The sequence below is a fragment of the Pristiophorus japonicus genome, chromosome 12 (assembly GCF_044704955.1).
Source record: "Pristiophorus japonicus isolate sPriJap1 chromosome 12, sPriJap1.hap1, whole genome shotgun sequence".
Classification (NCBI taxonomy): Eukaryota; Metazoa; Chordata; class Chondrichthyes; family Pristiophoridae; genus Pristiophorus; species Pristiophorus japonicus.
The window spans coordinates 48,982,179-49,005,475 of record NC_091988.1 but is presented as its reverse complement, the minus strand read 5'-3'; the positions used below and the strand labels follow the sequence as shown (position 1 = coordinate 49,005,475).

Sequence of the window (23,297 nt, the reverse complement as noted above, 5' to 3'; positions counted from 1 at the left end):
GGGCAGAATTAAAGGAGCAGAGATATCTTGGTGGATTTTGGGGCTAGTGGAGAAACCTGGGTGCTTTGGTCGTGAAAGGATGGGACTTAGTGATCTTAGAGAAGTATATAAAATAAATAGTGCAGAAAAAATAAATCTGGAACCCAATTTTAAATTAAACGATGACTTTAGAACAAAGGGCACAGGTTCAAACCAGTAAAAGGCAATTTGAATACTCATGTCAGGGTGCTCTTCAAAGCATGATCAACACATGGAATGGATGCCTACAAATGCCCAGTAATAATTTAAGAAAAAGTTGCATGCAATGATCAGGGGACTGCAGGGTGTTTATGGATTGATAAAATGTCAATTGGCTTCCTCACTTGTATCAATCTTTAAATTAAAAAATGCATTTATTACACCCTCTGCTGTTCGCAGAAAGAATAACAGACATTTTGTGACATGACATTCGCTTTGTTTTTAAGAACATAGGAAAAGGAGCAGGTCATTCAGCCCATTGAGCCGGATCTGCCATTCAATTAGATCATAGCTGATCTTTTTCTTTTCCTGATACCGAAAGTCTATCATTACCCACACTGAGTTATTGCTATTAGAGTGGGCACTACAAAAGGCAATTCCATAAAGGGAAGGTTGAAAAAAAAAATGGAATCAGAGTTCAATTTATGCAATTGTTAAGAACCACCAAACAAGGAGCTAGAGATGCACTACCTGAAGTCTGAAAACAAGATACCTAACCACAATAGTCTTAAATGCTATCTGGTATGGCTGTCTGTCCCACCTATGACAGAGACTGCGGTCCTCGATTCCGAGGGACTGCTTACGATGTAATGAAATGGATAATGACTCCTTCTTCAAAGAGGAGGAGGATGGGAATATTTGGACAGCTAATTGATAAAGACAGAGAAAAATACACAAGGTTAATATAAATCTGTCTTCACCTTTAATAAAAACTTGCATTTGTTGAGACTTTACCTGGAGATGAATCTGCTCAAATCACTAAACTCGGTTGATTCCAAAATAATGTTCAGTTCCGTAACAGTAGATGTGACATTTTCTTTAGTCTGAAAAGGAAAACATGCTCTTTGTCAGTTTCTCCAAAAAGAAAGAATTGAGTGAGCTCTAGGTATGTGTAGACTTTACTCAGGCAGAATTCGAAAGCAAAGCACAAACTCCAATTTTGGACTCAGTCACTATCTTTACATCGAATTCGTAATCCAGGACAATTTGGAGAATACCACATTTTTTGTGAATTTATTTATATTTATTAAAAGGAAACTGCAAATATTTTGCTAATTCCACATACACTGGGTTACCTGTAAAAGAAAAACTATCTGCATATAATATTAGTCTTTCCAACCCAATGAAACCAAAATAATCTATTTTGGCAATAATCTAGAGTTAAATAGAAAATGGAAAAATAAATTAAAGTAAGTTTTGGTTTATTGCAACTGCCTGAAATATGATTTTCATTAAAATATACATGAAAACGACAGTAAACTTTGTGACAAGCTCAAGAGGCAGCAAGCAGAGGAAAGCTGTTACACATTAGGCAAAAGGAAAATATAAAATCAGAGGGCAAGCCAAGCTGCACTCCCTTACACTGCCTACCAGCCATTTTAACTTGATACAGTACAGAAGGAGGCCATTTGGCCCATTGTGCCAGTACCAACTCTTTGGTAGAAGTATCCAATTAATCATACTCCACTCCGCCGCATCTCCTCCCCCGCCTCCAATGTTTTCCTTTTAAGATGCACGGCCGCGCAGTGCTCCAGGGGTCCAAGCGGTCCAGAGCCGGCTTTTAAATTGAAAAAAAAAACGCATTTGTGGCGTTCTGAATGGGCCACGCAGCCCAAAAACAAGTTATGGGGAGCATTACCCTTTGCTCTTTCCCTATAGTCCTGAATTTATTTTTCCTTCCAAGTATTTATCCACTCCTTTTTGAATGCGAATCTGCTTCCACCATCCTTTCAGGCATTCCAGATCACAACAAATCATTGCGTTAAAAAAATGTTTCCTCACGTCGCCTCTGGTTCTTTTACCAATCATCTTAAATCTGTGTCCTCTGGTTATCAGCCTTTTTTCCACTGGAAACAGTTTCTCCTTATTTACTCTATCAAATCCGTTCATTATTTTGAACACCTCTATCAAATCTCCTCTTAAACTTCTCTGCTCGAAGGAGAACAATCAAAGCTTCTCTGGTCTCTCCATATAACTGAAGTCTCTCATCCCTGGTACCTGACTAGGATTTAGGTGTCAACTGTGGCTCAGTTGGTAGCACTCTTGCCTCTGAGTCAGAAGGTAGGTTCACAACTCACTCCAGAGACTTGAGCGCAAAAAATTTAAGCCGACACTCCAGGGTAGTATTGAGGGAGTGCTGCACTATCGTAGGTCATTCGGATCAGAGGTTAAATCGAAGCCCCTAAGATGGACGGTGAGGTATATTCTCTATGACATCGCAACACACAGACCTGTCACCTGATGCCTTAATTGTATTTACAGCAATGGCTGCATTACCATAGTAGTCCACATGGTGGAGCAGTAATCCACTAGATGGAGCTATATATTACACTTCTCCCTTCTTAATGAAGAAGTAATTATAACAAACAATCATCATACATAACTTGCATGGTTATATATAACAAAAGATATGGGGCTAGACTTTTCTATGAACCCCTTAATGCCCAATCGCCTGCTCAGAAAAACTGCTAACGTTTGGTAAGTAACGCTGGCGAGAATTTCCACTTTTACGTTAAAACTACTTAAAACTAATCGCCCGGCGAGAAAATGGGCGTTGCACCTTTATTCTCGGTGGTTATGGGGAAACTATGTAAAGCGGGCGGTTTTTAAAAAATTTAGTCCGAGGCTGTGGTTGGGCCTAGGGAGGGGAAATTTTTGTTTTTAAATTTCAATTAAAAAAAAATGTAAAAAGCATTCCAAAGACACTTTTACACCTAATCGTCGTTTTAAAATTTAAAAACAAACAAACAGACAAAAGAACCTTTAACTTACCTTTCTTTGCAGAGTACTCACCTACCGCCTTGTTTAAGCAGCTTTTACAGGGCGGTTCCCTCGGCGATCTGGACGGGTTTCTGTTGAGGCCAAACTTACGCCCTGGCGATTTTCTCGCCGTTGCACGTCGGTGGTTTGGTCCCGGCGGGCGTTTTCAGATTTGGGCAATACCGCTAAAAAACTAAGCGGGAAACTTTCGCTGGGCGGAAAAACAGCTGTACCGCCGAGAAAATCGGCGAGAACCCGCCAAATATGATAGGAAAGTCTAGCCCATGGATTTATTTTGCCAGATTTACAAATCAAACTTAACCACTGTTTTTCTGTTTCGAAGAGGATACCTTCGCTCGCTAACAGAACTTTCCAAACATGATGTCCAACTTAGACTCATTCAAGGCTGATCCTGAGGAAAGTTTTCCTCCAAGAGATACCCTTGATCTACATTTGAACTCTCTACAACTTCAGACTGTTTGTCTGCCTTACTCGGACTCAGACTTAAATTCTGACTTTGTCTTGGAACTTGTTTCTAGTACATCTGATGAAGGTGTTGCTACTGGTACTCTACTTGTAACAAGACTATCTGATAAGTCAGAAATAATCGAATCAGTCCAACTTTCAACTCCTTCCACATCTGTAGGTAAAATATGGTCAATGTGAACAACCTGTCCATGATCAAACATCTTAACCAAATATGTGCGAGGACCTCATATCTTCATCACTCTTCCTGGTAACCACTTTAACCATTTATAATGATGGTTCTTCACTCTCATCTTCTGATTTAATTTCACACACCTCTCTCTTACTCTACCTCAATCACGATTCTTTTTCTGTCTTCTCTTCTACGGACTGTGCCAAGTTTGGCTTTAACAACGAGAACCTGGTTCGTGGCTATCGTTTGAGAAACAACTCTGATGGTGTTCTACCAGTAGTTATGAGTGTTACGATACGTAATTAGAAAATTAGCCAATTTGTGGTTCAATGACAACTGCCGTTTCTTTGGATGTGGATCCAACATTTGCTTGATGAAGGCACGTTTTACAAATTGTATTGTGCGTTCTGCTGCACCATTTGAAGCAGGGTGGTATGGTGGAACCTTGGTATGTTTCACACCATTTTTGCTCGTGAATAGTGCAAATTCTTCTGAACAAAATTGTGGCCCATTATCAGACGCAATCTCTTCTGGGAGGCCATATGAAGAAAATAATCCTCACAAATTGTCGAATGTTTTACTTGTTGTTGTTTTCTGGATCGGAAACACCTCTATCTACTTCGAATGGATATCAATCACAATGAACAATTGCTGTCCTTCGAGCTCAGCAAAATCGATATGTAACCTTTGCCACACCCTCGGAGGCCATTTCCATGGCTGTAATGGTACTGATGGTGGTTTCTTGCTTACCGATTGACATGTTGCATTCCATGTAAAACACATGGTTCATCTGCTGAAATACAGGCTCTGTATGCCTTTAAGCTACAAAGTCCAATTGCTGTCAAGTAAACTCGCAGGTCAGAGAAGAAGCTGCAGACATCACACATTCCCTTCGGACTTTTCCTTTGAGGTATGACACAGAAATTTGAGTGCCAATATTACACAATATGTGACTCTTCAGAAACTGCAGCAAATAAGTCAAATTGGGGAGTGGTGACACTCTCAGAATCTAGGAAACAAGTCCGATGTGAACAGCTTGACAGTCAACTCCACGAGGAGAGGAAATGGGATTATGAGCAATATGAGCAACCACCAGTACTGTACTCCAGTGTTATACCGTGACAGAGCTGTGCCAACCAGTAGTGTACCCCAGTATTATACAGTGACAGACCTGCACCCACTAGTACTGTACCCCAGTATTATACAGTGACAGACCTGCACCCACTAGTACTGTAGCCCAGTATTATACAGTGACAGACCTGCACCTACTAGTACTGTAGCCCAGTATTATACAGTGACAGACCTGTACCCACCAGTACTTTCGCAGCCACGCTGTTCTAACCACAGTTCGCTGCTCTGAACTATAATCTTTTATAATGTGCGTTGATAAGCAGCAGGAGCCCCATCTAATTTACCCACCCCCCCCCCCAACCAATCCCAGGGAGCGGAGAGCAAGCTGGGGCCTGGGATCTTCCTGTTTAGTGTGAGAGGCTCAGTATCAAACTGTGAGAGAGCAGCTGACTGGCCAGGCCGGGGATGGAACCTGGGCCCGGCAGTGTGTGTTATCGTTGCGGTCCCCAGTTGCTGAGAGAATGTAGAGGGATGTGATTGAGGCCCAGGAGAGGCGTGAGTTCGGGGCCAGAAGAGTCAAGGGCCCAAGGGGAAGCATGGGCCAGCCCACACTGTGATGTGTGCGCGCACTAGGCACGTGCAGCAGAACTGGTCTCCAGTCGTCTTGGGTAATCCTGGCGTGGAAGCAAGTCATCCTCGTTTCGAGGGACTGCCTATGATAATGATGATGATGATGTAAACTGACGAATGATATACATTATATCTTTATCTAGATCTGGCCACCATAAGTAACTGCGTGCAATACTCGTGGTCAAACACATTCCCAAGTGTTGGTCATCAAGATCTCCTAATAGATTGGACTTGAATTTATTTGGAATAACTACTCTTGCACCCAAAATGGTGCAATCTTGATCCACAGATAGTTCATTCCTACGAACGAAGTTTGGATGAATATCTTTCTCTGTTACCTGGTTTGGCCAGCCATTTGCTATGTAATCATAAACCTTTGACATTACTGGGTCACATTTGGTTGCTCTACCAATCTCTTCCGCTGTGACTGGCAGTTCATCAATGTATGAAAAATAGAACACTTCTTCCCTATCGGATGTAACTTGTGATGGGGATGGCAACCTAGACATAGCATCAGCATTACTGTGATCAGCTGATCATCTGTACTCAATATCATATGTATATGTTGACAAAAATGAAAGTCCATCTCTGTATTCGGGCTGCAACTCAGGTTGGAACTAGGGACTTTGGATGGAGGATTGCTGTCAGGGGCTTATGGTCTGTAACGATGGTAAACTTACGACCATACAAATATTTGTGGAACTTCTTGACGCCAACAATTAATGCCAAAGCTTCCCTTTCGATTTGCGCATAATTACACTCACTGGCAATGAGAGTGCGTAAAGCAAAAGCAATTGTCTCTCCTCCCCACTATGTAGTACATGTGAGATCACTGCCCCAACTCCATATGGAGAGGCATCACATGCTAGCTTGATCTCCTGAGATATGTCATAGTGAACTAACATGGTGCTCTCTACCAACTGGCTTTTACACTCCTTGAATGCTGCGTCGCATTCTTCTACCCACTTCCACTGGATCTGTTTTTCCAACAGCTCATTCAGAGGATATAACACTGCAGCCAAATTTGGTAGAAGCTTCCCATAATAATTCAAAAGACCCAAAAATGTTCGAAGTTCAGTGACACTGTTAGGAGTGGGTGCATTTCTGATGGCATCCAGCTTTCCATTGGTTGGATGTAAACCATCTTTGTCTACTCTGTGCCCTAAATACTCCACTGAGTTTTGAAATAACTCACACTTGTGAGCAGTCACTCACACTCTGTGCTTCTCTAGACATTTGAGCACTTCATTCAAGATGTTATTATGGATTTGGCTGTTTGGTGCTGAAATGAATATGTCATCTAAATAACATGCTATCCCTTCAATGCGTTGCAAAATCTGGTTTATCAGTCCTTGGAATCATCATAGGCAGTCCCTCGAAATCGAGGAAGACTTTCTTCCAATCTAAAAGTGAGTTCTCAGGTGACTGAACAGTCCAATACGGGAATTACAGTCTCTGTCACAGGAGAGACAGACAGTCGTTGGAGGAAAGGGTAGGTGGGGAGTCTGGTTTGCCGCACGCTTCTTCCGCTGTCTGCGCTTGTTTTCTGCATGCTCAGCACCCTCCCGGATGCTCTTCCTCCACTTAGGGCGGTCTTTGGCCGGGGACTGCCAGGTGTCGGTGGGATGTTGCACTTTATCAAAGAGATATTGAGGGTGTCCTTGAAACATTTCCTCTGCCCACCTGGGGCTCACTTGCCGTGTAGGAATTCCGAGTAGAGCGCTTGCTTTGGGAGTCTTGTGTCGGGTATGTGAACAATGTGGCCCGCCCAACGGAAATGGTTGGGTGTGGTCAGTGCCGGCCTGATCCAGAACGCTGATGTTGGTGCGTCTATTCTCCCAGGGGTTTTGCAGGGAGTCCACCAACCTAACCCCATCATACAGCACTGCCCTCCAGTTATCAAGATCTACGGCGTGACATTGGACAACGTGGACCACTTTCCTTACCTCGGGAGCCTATTATCAGCAAGGGCAGACATCGACGACAAGGCTCAACACCGCCTCCAGTGCACCAGCGCAGCCTTCGGTCGCCTGAGGAAGAGAGTGTTCGAAGATCAGGCCCTCAAATCTGGTACCAAATTTATGGTTCCATCATCATAGGCGGTCCCTCGAACGAAGATGACTTGCTTCCACGAGTTCACAGGCGTTTCGATGAAGGGCCCGATGTTCCAATCTTGAACTCCAATTGAGGGGGTGGAAGATGCCTGTGCGCTAATTTTTTTTAACGTGTGGTGACCATTGCACACCAGCCACCACACGGGCTTGACAAAGCTAGGCCTTTATCCAGTGGCAAGGATAAACCAAGACGACTGGAGACCTGCTCTGCTGCACAGACCGAGCGCGCACACATATCGCAATGTGGGCTGGCCCGTGCTGCCCCTGGGCCCTCGGCTCTTCAGGGCCCCGTCCCTCATCTGTTGCACCTCCGCCATGATCTCTCATCGCTCCTCCGCCATAAACTTTCACCGCATCTCGCCATAAACGTTCGCTGTTCATCTAGTGCCTTTAACTAAGTAAAACTTCCCAAGGCGCTTCAACAGCAGTGTTACAAGACAAAACAGATAAATTTGACACCGAGCCACAAAAGAAGAAATTAAGGCAGATGACCAAAAGCTCGCCCAAAGAGGCAGGTTTCAAGGAGAGTTTTAAAGGAGGAAAGAGAGGTAGAGAGGCGGAGAAGATTAGGGAGGGAGTTCCAGAGCCTCGGGCCCAAAGAGCAAAGAGTTGAAGGCAGCTAAGAGGCATGGAAACAAGCTGCCTGCCTGTCCTTTAGGCCTCATATGACATAGTAAGATCTGTACAAGGGAATAACTAAGAGGCATTTCATCTTTTAGAGTGGAAGCAAGTCTTCCTAGATTGAGAGACTGCCTATGATTGATTGATTGATCTACATTGGCTCCCGGTTAAACAACGTCTCTACTTCAAAATTGTTATTCTTGTTTACAAAATCACTCCATGGCCTTGCCCCTTCCTATCTCTAATCATTTTCATCCTTATAACCCGACCAAATGTCTGCGCTCAAATTTACCCGCTACAGGACTGTAGTGATACCCGCCCTCCTGTAGGGCTCAAAGACGTGGACCATATACAATAGACACCACAAATCGTTGGAGAAATACAACCAACGATTTCTCTGCAAGATCCCTTGGAATATGGCGGGGGCAGAAGACACTCCAAATGGTAACCTATTAAATTGATATAGGCCTAGATGAGTACATAAGAAATTTATAGTCAAGCATGACTTGGACTCCTCATCTAGTTCAAGTTGTAAGTAGGCATTTGTGTGATCTAACTTTGAAAAGATCTGACCACCTGTCAGCATTGTGAACAAATCTTCTACATTTGGTAATAGAAGAACATAAGAAATAGGAGCAGGAGTCGGCTACCTGGCCCCTCGAGCCTGCTCCGCCATTTAATAAGATCATGGTTGATCTGATTATGGACTCAGTTCCACTTCACTGCCCACTCCCCATAACCCATTATTCCCTTATCGCTCAAAAATCTGACCATCTCTGCCTTAAATATATTCAATGACCCAGCCTCCACAGCTCTCCAAGGCAGAGAATTCCATAGATTTACAACCCTCAGAGAAGAAATTCCTCCTTAATCTTAGTTTAAAATGGGCAGCCCCTTATTCTGAGACTATGTCACCTAGTTTTAGTTTCCCCTATGAGTGGAAATATACTCTCTGCATCCAACTTGTCAAGCCCTCTCATTATTTTATATGTTTTGATAAAATCACCTCTAATTCTTCTGAACTCCACTGAGTATAGGCCCAATCTACTCAACCTATCTTCATACGTCAAGCCCTCATCTCCGGAATCAACCTCGTGAACCTTCTCTGAACAGCCTCCAATGCAAGTATATCCTTCCTTAAATACGGAGACCAAAATTGCACGCAGTACTCCAGGTGTGGCCTCACCAATACCCTGTACATTTGTCACAGGACTTCTCTGCTCTTATACTCTATCCCCCTTGCAATAAAAGGCAACATTCCATTTGCCTTCCTGATTACTTGCTGTACCTGCATACTAACTTTTGTGTTTCATGCACAAGGACCCCCAGGTCCCTCTGCAATTTTTCACCATTTAAATTATAATTTGCTTTTCTATTTTTTCTGCCAAAGTGGATAACCTCACATTTCCCGACATTATACTCCATCTGCCAAATTTTTGTCCAGTCACTTAGCCTGTCTGTATCCCTTTGCAGATTGTGTGTCCCCTCCTCACAATTTGCTCTCCCACCCATCTTTCTATCATCAGCAAACTTGGCTACATTACACTCGGTTATCTCCTGCCACTACTAAGAGAGGCAAGCTCTGAAGTTGATCCTTGTTATTTCACCGGTGATACGACCTACCACAGGAATTTGCTCTCCTGAGTAGCTTCGCAGCTCTACCTTGGATTTCTCCAATGGGAAATCACACAATTTGTCAGCATATAGCAATTCCAGTACGACGCTCATGCATGCACCAGTGTTGATTTCCATGGGTATCTTGGTTCCTGCAACGTCTACTTGGATGACGATACTTTTCGAATCGCTGAGAGATACCCTTGTGCTCCTGATGACATATATCTCTTCGTCCTGCTGCTTTTCTTCCATGCTATGTAATCTCTGGAGATTTCTACTTATAGCCTCAGTCGGCATGCCTTCAAAAGAGCCCAGTTTTCTTGCAGAACACTCTGCCTTCACATATGGATAACTCTGAGCAATGTGTTTTCCCAACTACTGGTAGCATGACTCCAATACCATTGCCAGTTGCTGAGGCCTTGGGGCCCAACTGCCTTTTACTTTTAACCTGCAGGCGATTCACCTCGGTTGTCTGACGACTGGAAATGGCTCGAAATTCTCGGGAATATTGGTCGGCCACATCCATTGACACAGCTGTCTGACACGCTAAATCAAAAGTCAAGTTAGGGGTTGTCAACAACGTCCTCCTGATCGCTTCATTTTTCAACCCATAAAGCGGTCACGCAATGCTTGGTCCTGAAAGTTTCCGAAATGACAGTGAATGGATAGTTTTTTTTAATGTTACTATGTACTCACTGATACTCTCGTCAGGTAATCGATTTCGTATTCCAAAATGATAACTTTCAGCAATTTCTAGGGGCTCACGACTGTAGTGCTGTTATAACTTGAATCTCTGCACGTGATGTGTCCTTTGGCTTGACAGGAACAAGTACATTTTTCAGGGGTTCATGCTTCAGTCAGGAAAATAGCTCGTTTTCTTTCTAAAACCACCCAATTACTGTTTTCATCATCGGGGACTTTGATGATACTATTTGCAGTGCAAAACATTTCTAGCTGCTCCACATACGCTCCGAAAGTCTCTCGGTGGCGTTGCAACGCACCCAAGCACCTTATTGTTCCCATAGGCGAGGCCATCTGGACTCTTCAGTTCAGCCAAGTGTGCTTCTAATTTACCTCATATTTTTAGCTGTTCTGCAACACAAAGGACCTCTATAGTCTCTCTGTTTGGGTGGAATCATCCGGCAACAAAAATTTCAGCTAGGGTATCCAGGAATCCCATCTTCATCGCCAATGTGGTATATTCTCTATGACATCATAACACACAGACTTTACAAGATGGCCTTTAACACAGGAACTTGTTAGGTGACCTGTCACCTGATGCCTTTATTGTATTTACAGCAATGGCTGCATTATCATAGTAGTCCACTCGGTGGAGCAGTAGTCCTCTAGATGGAGCTATATATTACATAGAAACATAGAAAATAGGTGCAGGAGCAGGCCATTCAGCCCTTCTAGCCTACACCGCCATTCAATGAGTTCATGGCTGAACATGAAACTTCAGTACCCCCTTCCTGCTTTCACGCCATACCCCTTGATCCTCCGAGTAGTAAGGACTTCATCTAACTCCCTTTTGAATATATTTAGTGAATTGGCCTCAACTACTTTCTGTGGTAGAGAATTCCACAGGTTCACCACTCTCTGGGTGAAGAAGTTTCTCCTTATCTCGGTCCTAAATGGCTTACCCCTTATCCTTAGACTGTGACCCCTGGTTCTGGACTTCCCCAACATTGGGAACATTCTTCCTGCATCCAACCTGTCCAAACCCGTCAGAATTTTAAACGTTTCTATGAGGTCCCCTCTCACTCTTCTGAACTCCAGTGAATACAAGCCCAGTTGATCCAGTCTTTCTTGATAGGTCAGTCCCACCATCCCGGGAATCAGTCTGGTGAATCTTCGCTGCACTCCCTCAATAGCAAGAATGTCCTTCCTCAAGTTAGGAGACTAAAACTGTACACAATACTCCAGGTGTGGCCTCACCAAGGCCCTGTACAACTGTAGCAACACCTCCCTGCCCCTGTACTCAAATCCCCTCGCTATGAAGGCCAACATGCCATTTGCTTTCTTAACCGCCTGCTGTACCTGCATGCCAACCTTCAATGACTGATGTACCATGACACCCAGGTCTCGTTGCACCTTCCCTTTTCCTAATCTGTCACCATTCAGATAATAGTCTGTCTCTCTGTTTTTACCACCAAAGTGGATAACCTCACATTTATCCACATTATACTTCATCTGCCACGCATTTGCCCACTCACCTAACCTATCCAAGTCACTCTGCAGCCTCATAGCATCCTCCTCGCAGCTCACACTGCCACCCAACTTAGTGTCATCCGCAAGTTTGGAGATACTACATTTAATCCCCTCGTCTAAATCATTAATGTACAATGTAAACAACTGGGGCCCCAGCACAGAACCCTGCGGTACCCCACTAGTCACTGCCTGCCATTCCGAAAAGTACCCATTTACTCCTACTTTTTGCTTCCTGTCTGACAACCAGTTCTCAATCCACGTCAGCACACTACCCCCAATCCCATGTGCTTTAACTTTGCACATTAATCTCCTGTGTGGGACCTTGTCGAAAGCCTTCTGAAAGTCCAAATATACCACATCAACTGGTACTCCTTTGTCCACTTTATTGGAAACATCCTCAAAAAATTCCAGAAGATTTGTCAAGCATGATCTCCCTTTCACAAATCCATGCTGACTTGGACCTATCATGTCACCATTTTCCAAATGCGCTGCTATGACATCCTTAATAATTGATTCCATCATTTTACCCACTACTGAGGTCAGGCTGACCGGTCTATAATTCCCTGCTTTCTCTCTCCCTCCTTTTTTAAAAAGTGGGGTTACATTGGCTACCCTCCACTCGATAGGAACTGATCCAGAGTCAATGGAATGTTGGAAAATGACTGTCAATGCATCCGCTATTTCCAAGGCCACCTCCTTAAGTACTCTGGGATGCAGTCCATCAGGTCCTGGGGATTTATCGGCCTTCAATCCCATCAATTTCCCCAACACAATTTCCCGACCAATAAAGATTTCCCTCAGTTTCTCCTCCTTACTAGACCCTCTGACCACTTTTATATCCGGAAGGTTGTTTGTGTCCTCCTTAGTGAATACTGAACCAAAGTACTTGTTCAATTGGTCTGCCATTTCTTTGTTCCCCGTTATGACTTCCCCTGATTCTGACTGCAGGGGACCTACGTTTGTCTTTACTAACCTTTTTCTCTTTACATACCTATAGAAACTTTTGCAATCCGCCTTAATGGTCCCTGCAAGCTTCTTCTCGTACTCCATTTTCCCTGCCCTAATCAAACCCTTTGTCCTCCTCTGCTGAGTTCTAAATTTCTCCCAGTCCCCAGGTTCGCTGCTATTTCTGGCCAATTTGTATGCCATTTCCTTGGCTTTAATACTATCCCTGATTTCCCTAGATAGCCACGGTTGAGCCACCTTCCCTTTTTTATTTTTACACCAGACAGGAATGTACAATTATTGTAATTCATCCATGCGATCTCTAAATGTCTGCCATTGCCCATCCACAGTCAACCCCTTAAGTATCATTCGCCAATCTATCTTAGCCAATTCATGCCTTATACCTTCAAAGTTACCCTTCTTTAAGTTCTGGACCATGGTCTCTGAATTAACTGTTTCATTCTCCATCCTAATGCAGAATTCCACCATATTATGGTCACTCTTCTCCAAGGGGCCTCGCATAATGAGATTGCTAATTAATCCTCTCTCCTTACACAACACCCAGTCTAAGATGGCCTCCCCCCTAGTTGGTTCCTCGACATATTGATCTAGAAAACCATCCCTTATGCACTCCAGGAAATCCTCCTCCACCTTATTGCTTCCAGTTTGGCTGGCCCAATCTATGTGCATATTAAAGTCACCCATTATAACTGCTGCACCTTTATTGCATGCACTCCTAATTTCCTGTTTGATGCCCTCCCCAACATCACTACTACTGTTTGGAGGTCTGTACACAACTCCCACTAACGATTTTTGCCCTTTAGTGTTCTGCAGCTCTACCCATATAGATTCCACATCATCCAAGCTAATGTCTTTCCTAACTATTGCATTAATCTCCTCTTTAACCAGCAATGCTACCCCACCTCCTTTTCCTTTTATTCTATCCTTCCTGAATGTTGAATACCCCTGGATGTTGAGTTCCCAGCCCTGATCATCCTGGAGCCACGTCTCCGTAATCCCAATCACATCATATTTGTTAACATCTATTTGCACAGTTAATTCATCCACCTTATTGCGGATACTCCTTGCATTAAGACACAAAGCCTTCAGGCTTGCTTTTTTAACACCCTTTGTCCTTTTAGAATTTTGCTGTACAGTGGCCCTTTTTGTTCTTTGCCTTGGGTTTCTCTGCCCTCCACTTTTCCTCATCTCCTTTCTGTCTTTTGCTTTTGCCTCATTTTTGTCTCCCTCTGTCTCCCTGCATAGGTTCCCATCCCCCTGCAATATTAGTTTAACTCCTCCCCAACAGCACTAGCAAACACTCCCCCTAGGACATTGGTTCCGGTCCTGCCCAGGTGCAGACCGTCCGGTTTGTACTGGTCCCACCTCCCCCAGAACCGGTTCCAATGCCCCAAGAATTTGAATCCCTCCCTGCTGCACCACTGCTCAAGCCATGTATTCATCTGCGCTATCCTGCGATTCCTACTCTGACTAGCACGTGGCACTGATAGCAATCCCGAGATTACTACTTTTGAGGTCCTACTTTTTAAATTTAGCTCCTAGCTCCTTAAATTCTTTTCGTAGGACCTCATCCCTTTTTTTAACCTATGTCGTTGGTACCAATGTGCACCACGACAACTGGCTGTTCTCCCTCCCATTTCAGAATGTCCTACAGATGGAAAAGATCTCACTGCACTATTTTGAAGAGCAGGGGAGTTTCCCCCGGTGTTCGAGCTAACATTTATCCCTCAATCACTAAAAACAGATTACCTGGTCATTATCATATTGCTGTTTGTGGGAGCTTACTGTGCACAAAATGGTTACCACGTTTCCTACATTACTACAATGACTACACTTCAAAAAGTACTTCATTGGCTTTAAAGCAATTTGGGATACCCCGAGGTCGTGAAAGGCACCATATAAATCCAAGTCTTGCATTTTTTTTTAAAATCTCTTCCACATCCGCTCCAATGCTTTGACATCCTTCCTAAAGTGCGGTGCCCAGAATTGAACACAATGCTCTAGCTGAGGCCTAAGCAGTGATTTATAAAGATTTAGCATAACTTCCTTGCGTTTGTACTCTATTAATAAAACCAAGGATCCCAAATGCTTTTTAATTTTGAAAAAAACAGTTTTCTCAACTTATCCTGCCACCTTCAAAGATTTGTGTACATACACCCCCAGGACTCTCGGCTCCTGCACGCCCTTGAAAATTGTACATTTTGTTTCTATTGCCTCTCCTCATTCTTCCAATCAAAATGTGTCACTTCATATTTCTCTGCATTAAATTTCATCTGCCACATGTCTGCCCATTTCCTCCTGAAATCTGTTTCTCTTCATTTCTGAGTTTCATGTCATCTGCAAACTTTGAAATTATGCTGTGTACCCAAGCCCAGGTCATTAATATATATTGTGTGAGCTGACTCTTTGCGAGAATAATCCAAAACTAACCTTAGGAATTATTGGATAAAGAAAAGACTCAAGGTCCATCTACTATGCCATTTACCATTCTGGTTTCATATGGACGCTGACGACACCCAGCTTTATCTCACCACCACCTCTTTCGCCCCTCCACTCCTTGGATTTGTCACACTGCTTGTCTGACATCGAGCAGAAATTTCCTCTAACTAAATATTGGGAAGGCCAAAGCCATTGTCTTCGGTCCCTGCCACAAACTCTGTTCCACTAGCGGACTCAATTCCTTTCACTGGCACTTGCAAGATGTTGTGGAATAGACAACCTGCCCCTTTCTTCAGGAATTGCATATGGCATCAAGAGATGAAAACTTAAAAAGAGGCAAAACTATTCTTAAATCCAAGTATCTACATCTGATATCTTCACACACTGTCAACCTTTCCCATGTCTTTGAAAATGTTTGATGTAAACTCATTACACTGTAATTTTAGGCTAATTGTATGTTGGCCTTCATCTCAAGGGGTCTGGAAAACAAGTGTCACATTAAAGCATATTCTACTTATCTCCTACTAAGTACTCTTCTCTCCAGCTTCAGCTGGACCACCAGTCTCAGGCCTATTATAGTCAGGACTGCTGCCAAAGGTTTCTCCCACCCGCCTCTCTCACTGTCTGAACCCATTATTTCCCCAGCTCACTCAGCATTGTGATGCTCCATTTGTCCAACCCCAACTCTCATTTCCCACAACTTGCCAGCCATAGTAGGCCAGACAGCCCCTCAAGCCTGTTCCATCATTTAATTAAGAGCATGGTTTATCTTCAACCTCAACGTCACTCTCCTGCCTGATCTTCACATCCCTGGATTCACCTCGAGTCCAAAAATCTATCTATCTCAGCTTTGAGTATCCACAGCCCTTTGGGGTAGAGAATTCCAAAGATTCACAACCCTCAGTGAATTGTGGAAGATCACAACAAATGCATCCACCTCTTTAGTCCCATTAGTTTCTCAAGTGCTTTTTTCCTCTATTGATATTAATTACTTTACTCACTCTCATTAGCCCCTTGGTTCCCCACTATTTTTGGTATGCTATTTGGGTCTTCTCCTGTGACGACAGATACAAAATATTTCTTTAAAGTCCATTTCTTTATTCCCCATTATAATTTTACATGTCTCTAAGGGATCAAAACTTACTTTTGCTACTCTCTTCCTTTTTACATATTTGTAGAAGCTCATACAATCTTTTTTTGCTAGTTTACTCTCATTCTATTTTCACCCTTTTTATCAATTTTTTGGTCATCCTTTGCTGATTTCTAAAGCTCGCCCAATCCTCTTATTACTATATCTTGCAAACTCCACCACCAAGAAGGACAAAGGCAGCTTTGTGCATGGGGACAGAATCATTTCCAAGTTCCACATCATCCTGACTTGCTGGGTCAAAATTCTGGAACTCTTTACCTAACAACATTATTGCCACATGGACTGCAGCGACTCAAGGCGGCAGCCCACCACCACTTTCTCAAGGGGAACTAAGGATGAGCAATCCTCGAAACCACGAGGGATTTCCTTTTCAATACACTTCTATTCCTCTCTCCTCCCACACCCCTAGAACACACTCTTAGCATTGCTAAACCATCACCACCACCATCGGAACCGAGGAAGACTAGCTTCCACTCTTAACATGAGTTCTCAGGTGGCTGAACAGTCCAATACGAGAACCACAGTCTCTGTCACAGGTGGGACAGACAGTCGTTGAGGGAAGGGGTAGGTGAGACTGGTTTGCTGCACGCTCTTTCCGCCGCCTGCGCTTGATTTCTGCATGCTCTTACCGACGAGACTTGAGGTGCACAGCGCCCTCCCAGATGCACTTCCTCCACTTAGGGCAGTCTTTGGCCAGGGACTCCCAGGTGTCAGTGGGGATGTTGCACTTTATCAGGGAGGCTTTGAGGGTGTCCTTGTAACGTTTCCGCTGCCCACCTTTGGCTCGTTTGCCGTGAAGAAGTTCAGAGTAGAGCTCTTGCTTTGGGAGTTTAGTTTTGCATGCGAACAATGTGGCCTGCCTAGTGGAGCTGATCAAGTGTGGTCAGTGATTCAATGCTGGGGATGCTGGCCTGGTCGAGAACGCTAATGTTGGTGCGTCTGTCCTCCCAGGGGATTTGTAGGATCTTGCGGAGACATCGATGGTGGTATATCGAGGTGTCTACTGTACATGGTCCATGTTTCAGGGCCATACAGGAGGGCGGGTATTACTACAGCCCTGTAGACCATGAGCTTGATCTTTTGAGGGCCTGGTCTTCAAACACTCTTTTTCTCAAGTGGCCGAAGGTTGCACTGGCGCACTGGAGGCGGTGTTGGATCTCGTCGAGAATACCTGCTCTTGTTGATGGGAGGCTCCCGAGAAAAGGGAAGTGGTCCACGTTGTCCAGGGCCGTGCCGTGGATCTTGATGACTGGGGGGGCAGTGCTGTGCGGCGAGGACAGGCTGGTGGAGGATCTTTATCTTACTGATGTTTAGCATAGGGTCCATGCTTTCGTACACCTCAGTAAATACTTGTGACTATTTCCTGGAATTCAGCCTCTGTGTGTGCGCAGACGCAGGCGTCATCCACGTACTGTAGCTCGACAACAGAGGTTGGGGTGGTCTTGGACCTGGCCTTCAGCATGCAAAGGTTGAATAGGTTCCCACTGGTTCTGTAGTTTAGTTCCATTCCAGCGGGGAGCTTGTTGACTGTGAGGTGGAGCATGGCGGCGAGAAAGATTGAGAAGAGGATTGGCCCGATGACAGCCCTGCTTGACCCCAGTCCGGATGTGGATTGGGTCGGTGATGGATCCGTTGGTAAGGATCACGGCCTGCATGTCGTCGTGGAGCAGGCGAAGAATGGTGACATATTTTTGGGGGCATCCGCAACAGAGGAGGACGCTCCATAGACCTTCGCGGTTGACAGTGTCAAAGGCCTTTGTAAGGTTGAAGGCAGCCATGTATAAGTGCTGGTGCTGTTCCCTGCATTTTTCTTGCAGCTGTCACGCTGCAAAAATCATGTCTGTTGTGCCCCGTACAGGACGAAATCCGCACTGCGACTCCGTGAGGAGTTCCTCGGCCACAGAGAGAAGACAGTTGAGGAGGACTCTAGCGACGACTTTCCCAGTGGCTGATAGTTGCTGCAGTCGGACTTGTCCCCTTTTTAAAAAATGGTCATGATCACTGCATCTCTAAGATCTCCCGGCATGCTCTCCTCCCTCCAGATGAGAGAGATGAGGTCATGTATTCGCGGCAACAGTGCCTCTCCGCCATACTTCAGTGCCTTAGCAGGGATTCCATCCGCTCCCGTAGCCTTCTTGTTTTTTTTTTTAAAAACTGTCTTATGGCTTTTTCTACCTCGTGCAGTGTTGGGGTCTTACTGAGGTGATGGTGGGTAGCATGCTGCGGAATGGAGTCGAGAACACTCTGATAAACCACAGCCTCATTATCATAGGCAGTCCCTTGAAACAAGCATGACTTGCTTCCACGCCGAAAAGGGATGAGTTCACAGGTGTTTCAATGAAGGACCTAATATTCCGGATCCCGAACTACATCTTGAAGGGTGGAAGATGCCTGTGCCTGGATATTTTTTTAAAGTGTGGTGGCTGGTGCACACCAGCCACCACACGGGCTTGACAGAGCTAGGTCTTGGTCCAGTGGCAAGGATTAACCAAGACGACTGGAGACCTACTCTGCTACACAGACCTAGCGTGCATACATATCAGAGTGTGGGCTGGCCCATGCTGCCCCTGGGCCCACGCCTCTTCTGGCCCCGAACTCGCGCCTCTCCTGGGCCCCGCCCACACCTCAACACTTCTGCATACCTCCTACCTACTTGTGACCCAGAGTCTACTATCTACCTCTCGATCCCAGACATAAAGTTCATGATGTACCTAATCAACCATAACAATGATGATCATCATCGAGGGCAATGATTTACAATTTCCACAAAATGCAGGCATAATCACACAAATTGAACCAGATAAAACTGCTAATTTTTGCATTAACTTAGTACCTGTACTAAAGTAACAATTTCAATTATTCAATCTTATGTTCTTATTACAAAACAGTAACCCTAATTATATAGATTGTTATGTAGCATATCCCCAGACTCACTGAGGAACATAACACATGTTCGACTAATATTTAACAATATAGTAAATAGTGCCATCTGCTGGAAATTACTCATTACCATTGATGCACACTAATCCCAATAGGGTTTATTCCTTCTCATTTAAATGCTTACTTCAGATTAAAATAACTTGGAGTTGGGGACTCAGATTACGTGGGACTTGAGACACCTCTAAAAAGCAACCTTTCCCCTTGCACACAATGTCATTCTAGAAATAAATAGCGAGATGGTCTCCTCTTCTGCTCTCACTGAAAACAGAAACTATTCAAACGCTTCCCCTTGCTTTTCCAAGAGCTTCCAACGCAGCTTCAAAGACCACAATCAAAAGGTTTCTAATTTTTTGTGAAAGAGTGTGCTCAGATATGACTCAAATATTTTACAAGAGAGGGAAAACATTTCACCGCAATTGCTACTAAGCTGCACTACAAATTCAGTGATGGATTGGATAAATATTCTGCGCGAGATGGGAGATCCCACTACCAACGGTGGAGAAGTCCAGTTCACAACAGGAGAGACCTTTAATGTCCCTCTCAGGTTCTGGAGAGGAAAGAATCTGTTCCATTGCTGCCGTTCACATCAGCAGTGCCTTCATATCCAAATTCTTTTGTCAGAGAAAGCATCTTTACATAAAACATTCACACCATTGATATCACAGGAGGTATTCCTACCCATCGAAACTGCAAATATTTAAACATAAAATGTTTGAAAAGCAGAGCAAAACAGATTATATACAGCACATAATATATATTATACAGGCCCAACATGCTCGATTTCAGCTTGTGAGAATTTGTTACATTAAAATCTTGAGGTGCGAGAGGTCAGTGGAATGTGAAAGTCTAGACGTATGGATGCTCCCTCAGCGGGTGATCAGCAATGAGCTGCAACGTAAGTATTTTCTATAATTAACACTTGTGAAGTGTGTAAGCGGAGTTTGATTCTTGCAAGTGTTTGGTGCTGTTGGGAGTTCAAGCTAACTCCAATGTTGCCAGGTCCTGCTCACCAGCTTTTATATTGTAGGTACCATGCATACGCAAAAATTTGAATGGGCTGTGCAGTGGGAGAGACAGACCACACAGGAAGCAGTGCAGGTTACGGGGGGCATTGGCTAACTCTATCTAAACTATCAAGTTTGACACAGATGAATGGTGGCGTAGATTGCGATATGTGAACCATCATGGATCCTCAGTTCTTTCGTGTGCCAGATTTGAGTCGGTAGCTTTTAGAACGCATTTTATTCTGTTTATTGCTGCAAATCAGGTGGTAATTCAAGGTAGAAGCAAGGCTCTTGGATCTTCTGCACTGGTCCCATGATTGAGGGTTACTAAATCATGATATTCGGAGAATAAAACTACAACAGACGACAGCGGAAAAATTGTGGTCGTAGGTTTCCTTCGGACGAACGCCTCCAAATCGAACAATCTTTACGAAAATACCTGGTGGTCACGGAGGAACCTATGATTGCGGTCGGAGGCCTTCATTCGCTGTGCAGCGTATGGGGAGATAACTTCCCCGTACGTACGGAAATGCTGGAGTCACCAATCATTAAGTTGTATTCTCACTGATAAAAATGGGAACTCCGTTCGTACACGCCCAGCAAGACTGGAATTTTCAGCCCATTAAGCTTGACTCAGCACCTCATCACCACATTTTTGTGTTAACTGTTAAAATTATTCTGCACCTTTCCACAGGACAAGTAATCAATTTCCTTCTGTATACAGCTAGAAGGCACATCTTTATTCTATGGCAACAGGCAGCACTAACAGACCGGGTTACAGTTTACAGTGAATTATGTATGCGCTAAATTTTAGTCAGGAGGAATTCTTGAAAGTGTATTCATTTTTATGATATTGTTCTAGGGTGTGCTGGTAGGAAAACTGGAAGCAAAATTAGTGAGACGAGAAAGTAAACAACAACAACTTTTATTTATATAGCATCTTTAACATAGTAAAATGTCGTAAGGTGTTGTCAAACAACATTTGACACCAAGCCACATAAGGAGGTATTTGGACAGATTGGTCAAAAAGGTATGCTTTAAGAAGCATCTTAAAAGGAGGAAAGAGAGGTAGAGCGATAGAGAGGTTTAGGAAGGGATTTCCAGAGCTTCGGGCCTTGGCAGCTGAAGGCACGGCCGCCAATGGTGAAGTGATTAAAATCAGTGATACACAAGAGGCCAGAATTAGAGGAGTGCAGACAACTCTGAGGGTTGTAGGGCTGGAAGAGGTTTCGATAACTATATACAGCAGACAGCTCAAAACATTGGAGAAGTACCACCACCACTGCCTCCGCAAGATCCTGAAAATCCATTAGCAGGATAGGCGCACCAACGTCAGTGTTCTCGTTCAGGCCAACATCCCCAGCATCGAAGCATTGACCACACTTGATCAACTCCACTGGGCGGGCCACATCGTCTGCATGTCTAACACGAGACTCCCAAAGCAAGCACTCTGCGCGGAGCTTCGACATGGCAAGCGAGCCCCAGGTGGGCAGAGGAAAATCTTCAAGGACACCCTCAAAGCCTCCTTGATAAAGTGCAACATTCCCACCAACACCTGGAAATCCCTGGCCTACGACTGCCCAAAGTGGAGGGAGGAGCATCCGGGAGGGCGCCCAGCACCTCGAGACCCATCGCCGAGAACAAGCAGAAACCAAGCGTAGACAGCGGAAGGAGCGTGTGTTAACCCAGATTCCCCACCCACCCTTTCAACTACCGTCTGCCCCACCTGTGACAGAGACTGTAGGTCCCGCATTGGACTCTTCATTCACCTGAGAACTCACTTTTAGAGTGGAAGCAAGTCATCCTCGACTCCGAGGGACTGCCTATGATAATGATAGATATAGGGAGGGGCAAAGCAATCTGACGAAATTGAGACAGTGGAGAGATCAAAAGAGGTGGTGGTGAGATGGAGCTGAGTGTCGTAAGCATACATGTGGAACCCGACATTGTATCTTCGGATGATGTCGCCGAGGGGCAACATGTAGATGAGAAAAAGGAGGGGGGGTCAAGGATAGATCCTTGGGGTACTCCAGAGGCAATGGTACGGGTGCCGGAGTGGGAAGAGAAGCCATTACAGGGGATTCTCTGGCTACGACTGAATAGGTAAGAATGGATGCCCAAAATATAAAGCTGAATGGACACTTGGATGTCAAAGTGAACTGCTAGCTAGTTTCCATTTTTTTGGAAAGTACTAAACGGCAGTTATAACCAATACATTTTTTCACTATTTAACTTTGATTTTAGCAAATGGAAATGAAGGGTCATGTGTCTAGAAAACAATCACCTATTTCTGTATATAATGCCTGTTTTACACTGCTGGCAAACTTGAAATTTGACGATATAAGTTACATACCTGAATCTCAATTAGCTCAAATTCAAGCTCAAAATGCAGCGAATGACTATGGCCTGACAGTCTGTACCGTTTTGTTTTGTCGTTACCTGTAAATAAATTAAACATGATGAAAACGCATTGTTAGAAAATTCACATAAAAAGTTATTCATTACCATACCAAAAATAGCTATTTTAATTCCAATTTTTTGGGACGTGAACTTGAAACTTAGCATTCAGTATCAAGTCAGACACAGCATGAATTTGATTAGATGCATGGCCAAGCTCCCTTTACACTGCCTTAATGTTGCCCTCACTAGTTCACCTCCTGTTGTACCAATGAGGCAAATTCTACTTACCACCATCAGATATACCTGCAGCCTGAGAAGATTAAAAGTTTAGTGCTGATTTGTGCCAGATTATGGAATAGTTTTCTGCTGTCTGCCTTCGACCACAAGGAATTGAGTTGAGACTACCAAACCCATTTCACATAGAACTCTTACATCTCTGCAGAGAGGAGTTCTTCCTCTCATCGATCTGAGCTGGCTTCAAA

The 23,297-nt window shown here is 44.2% G+C and overlaps 1 protein-coding gene across 1 annotated transcript in view; it reads right to left on the bottom strand.

Moving 5' to 3' along the window:
• cenpp (centromere protein P) overlaps positions 1–23,297 on the bottom strand; it is a 418,874-nt gene that overhangs the window by 361,259 nt on the left and 34,318 nt on the right. Inside the window, exons 4-5 of the mRNA XM_070895399.1 lie at positions 22,769–22,854; positions 973–1,061 (exon numbers count right to left, since the gene is read on the bottom strand). Of these exons, the coding sequence (XP_070751500.1) occupies positions 973–1,061; positions 22,769–22,854 (175 nt within the window). The remainder of the gene's footprint in view (positions 1–972; positions 1,062–22,768; positions 22,855–23,297) is intronic.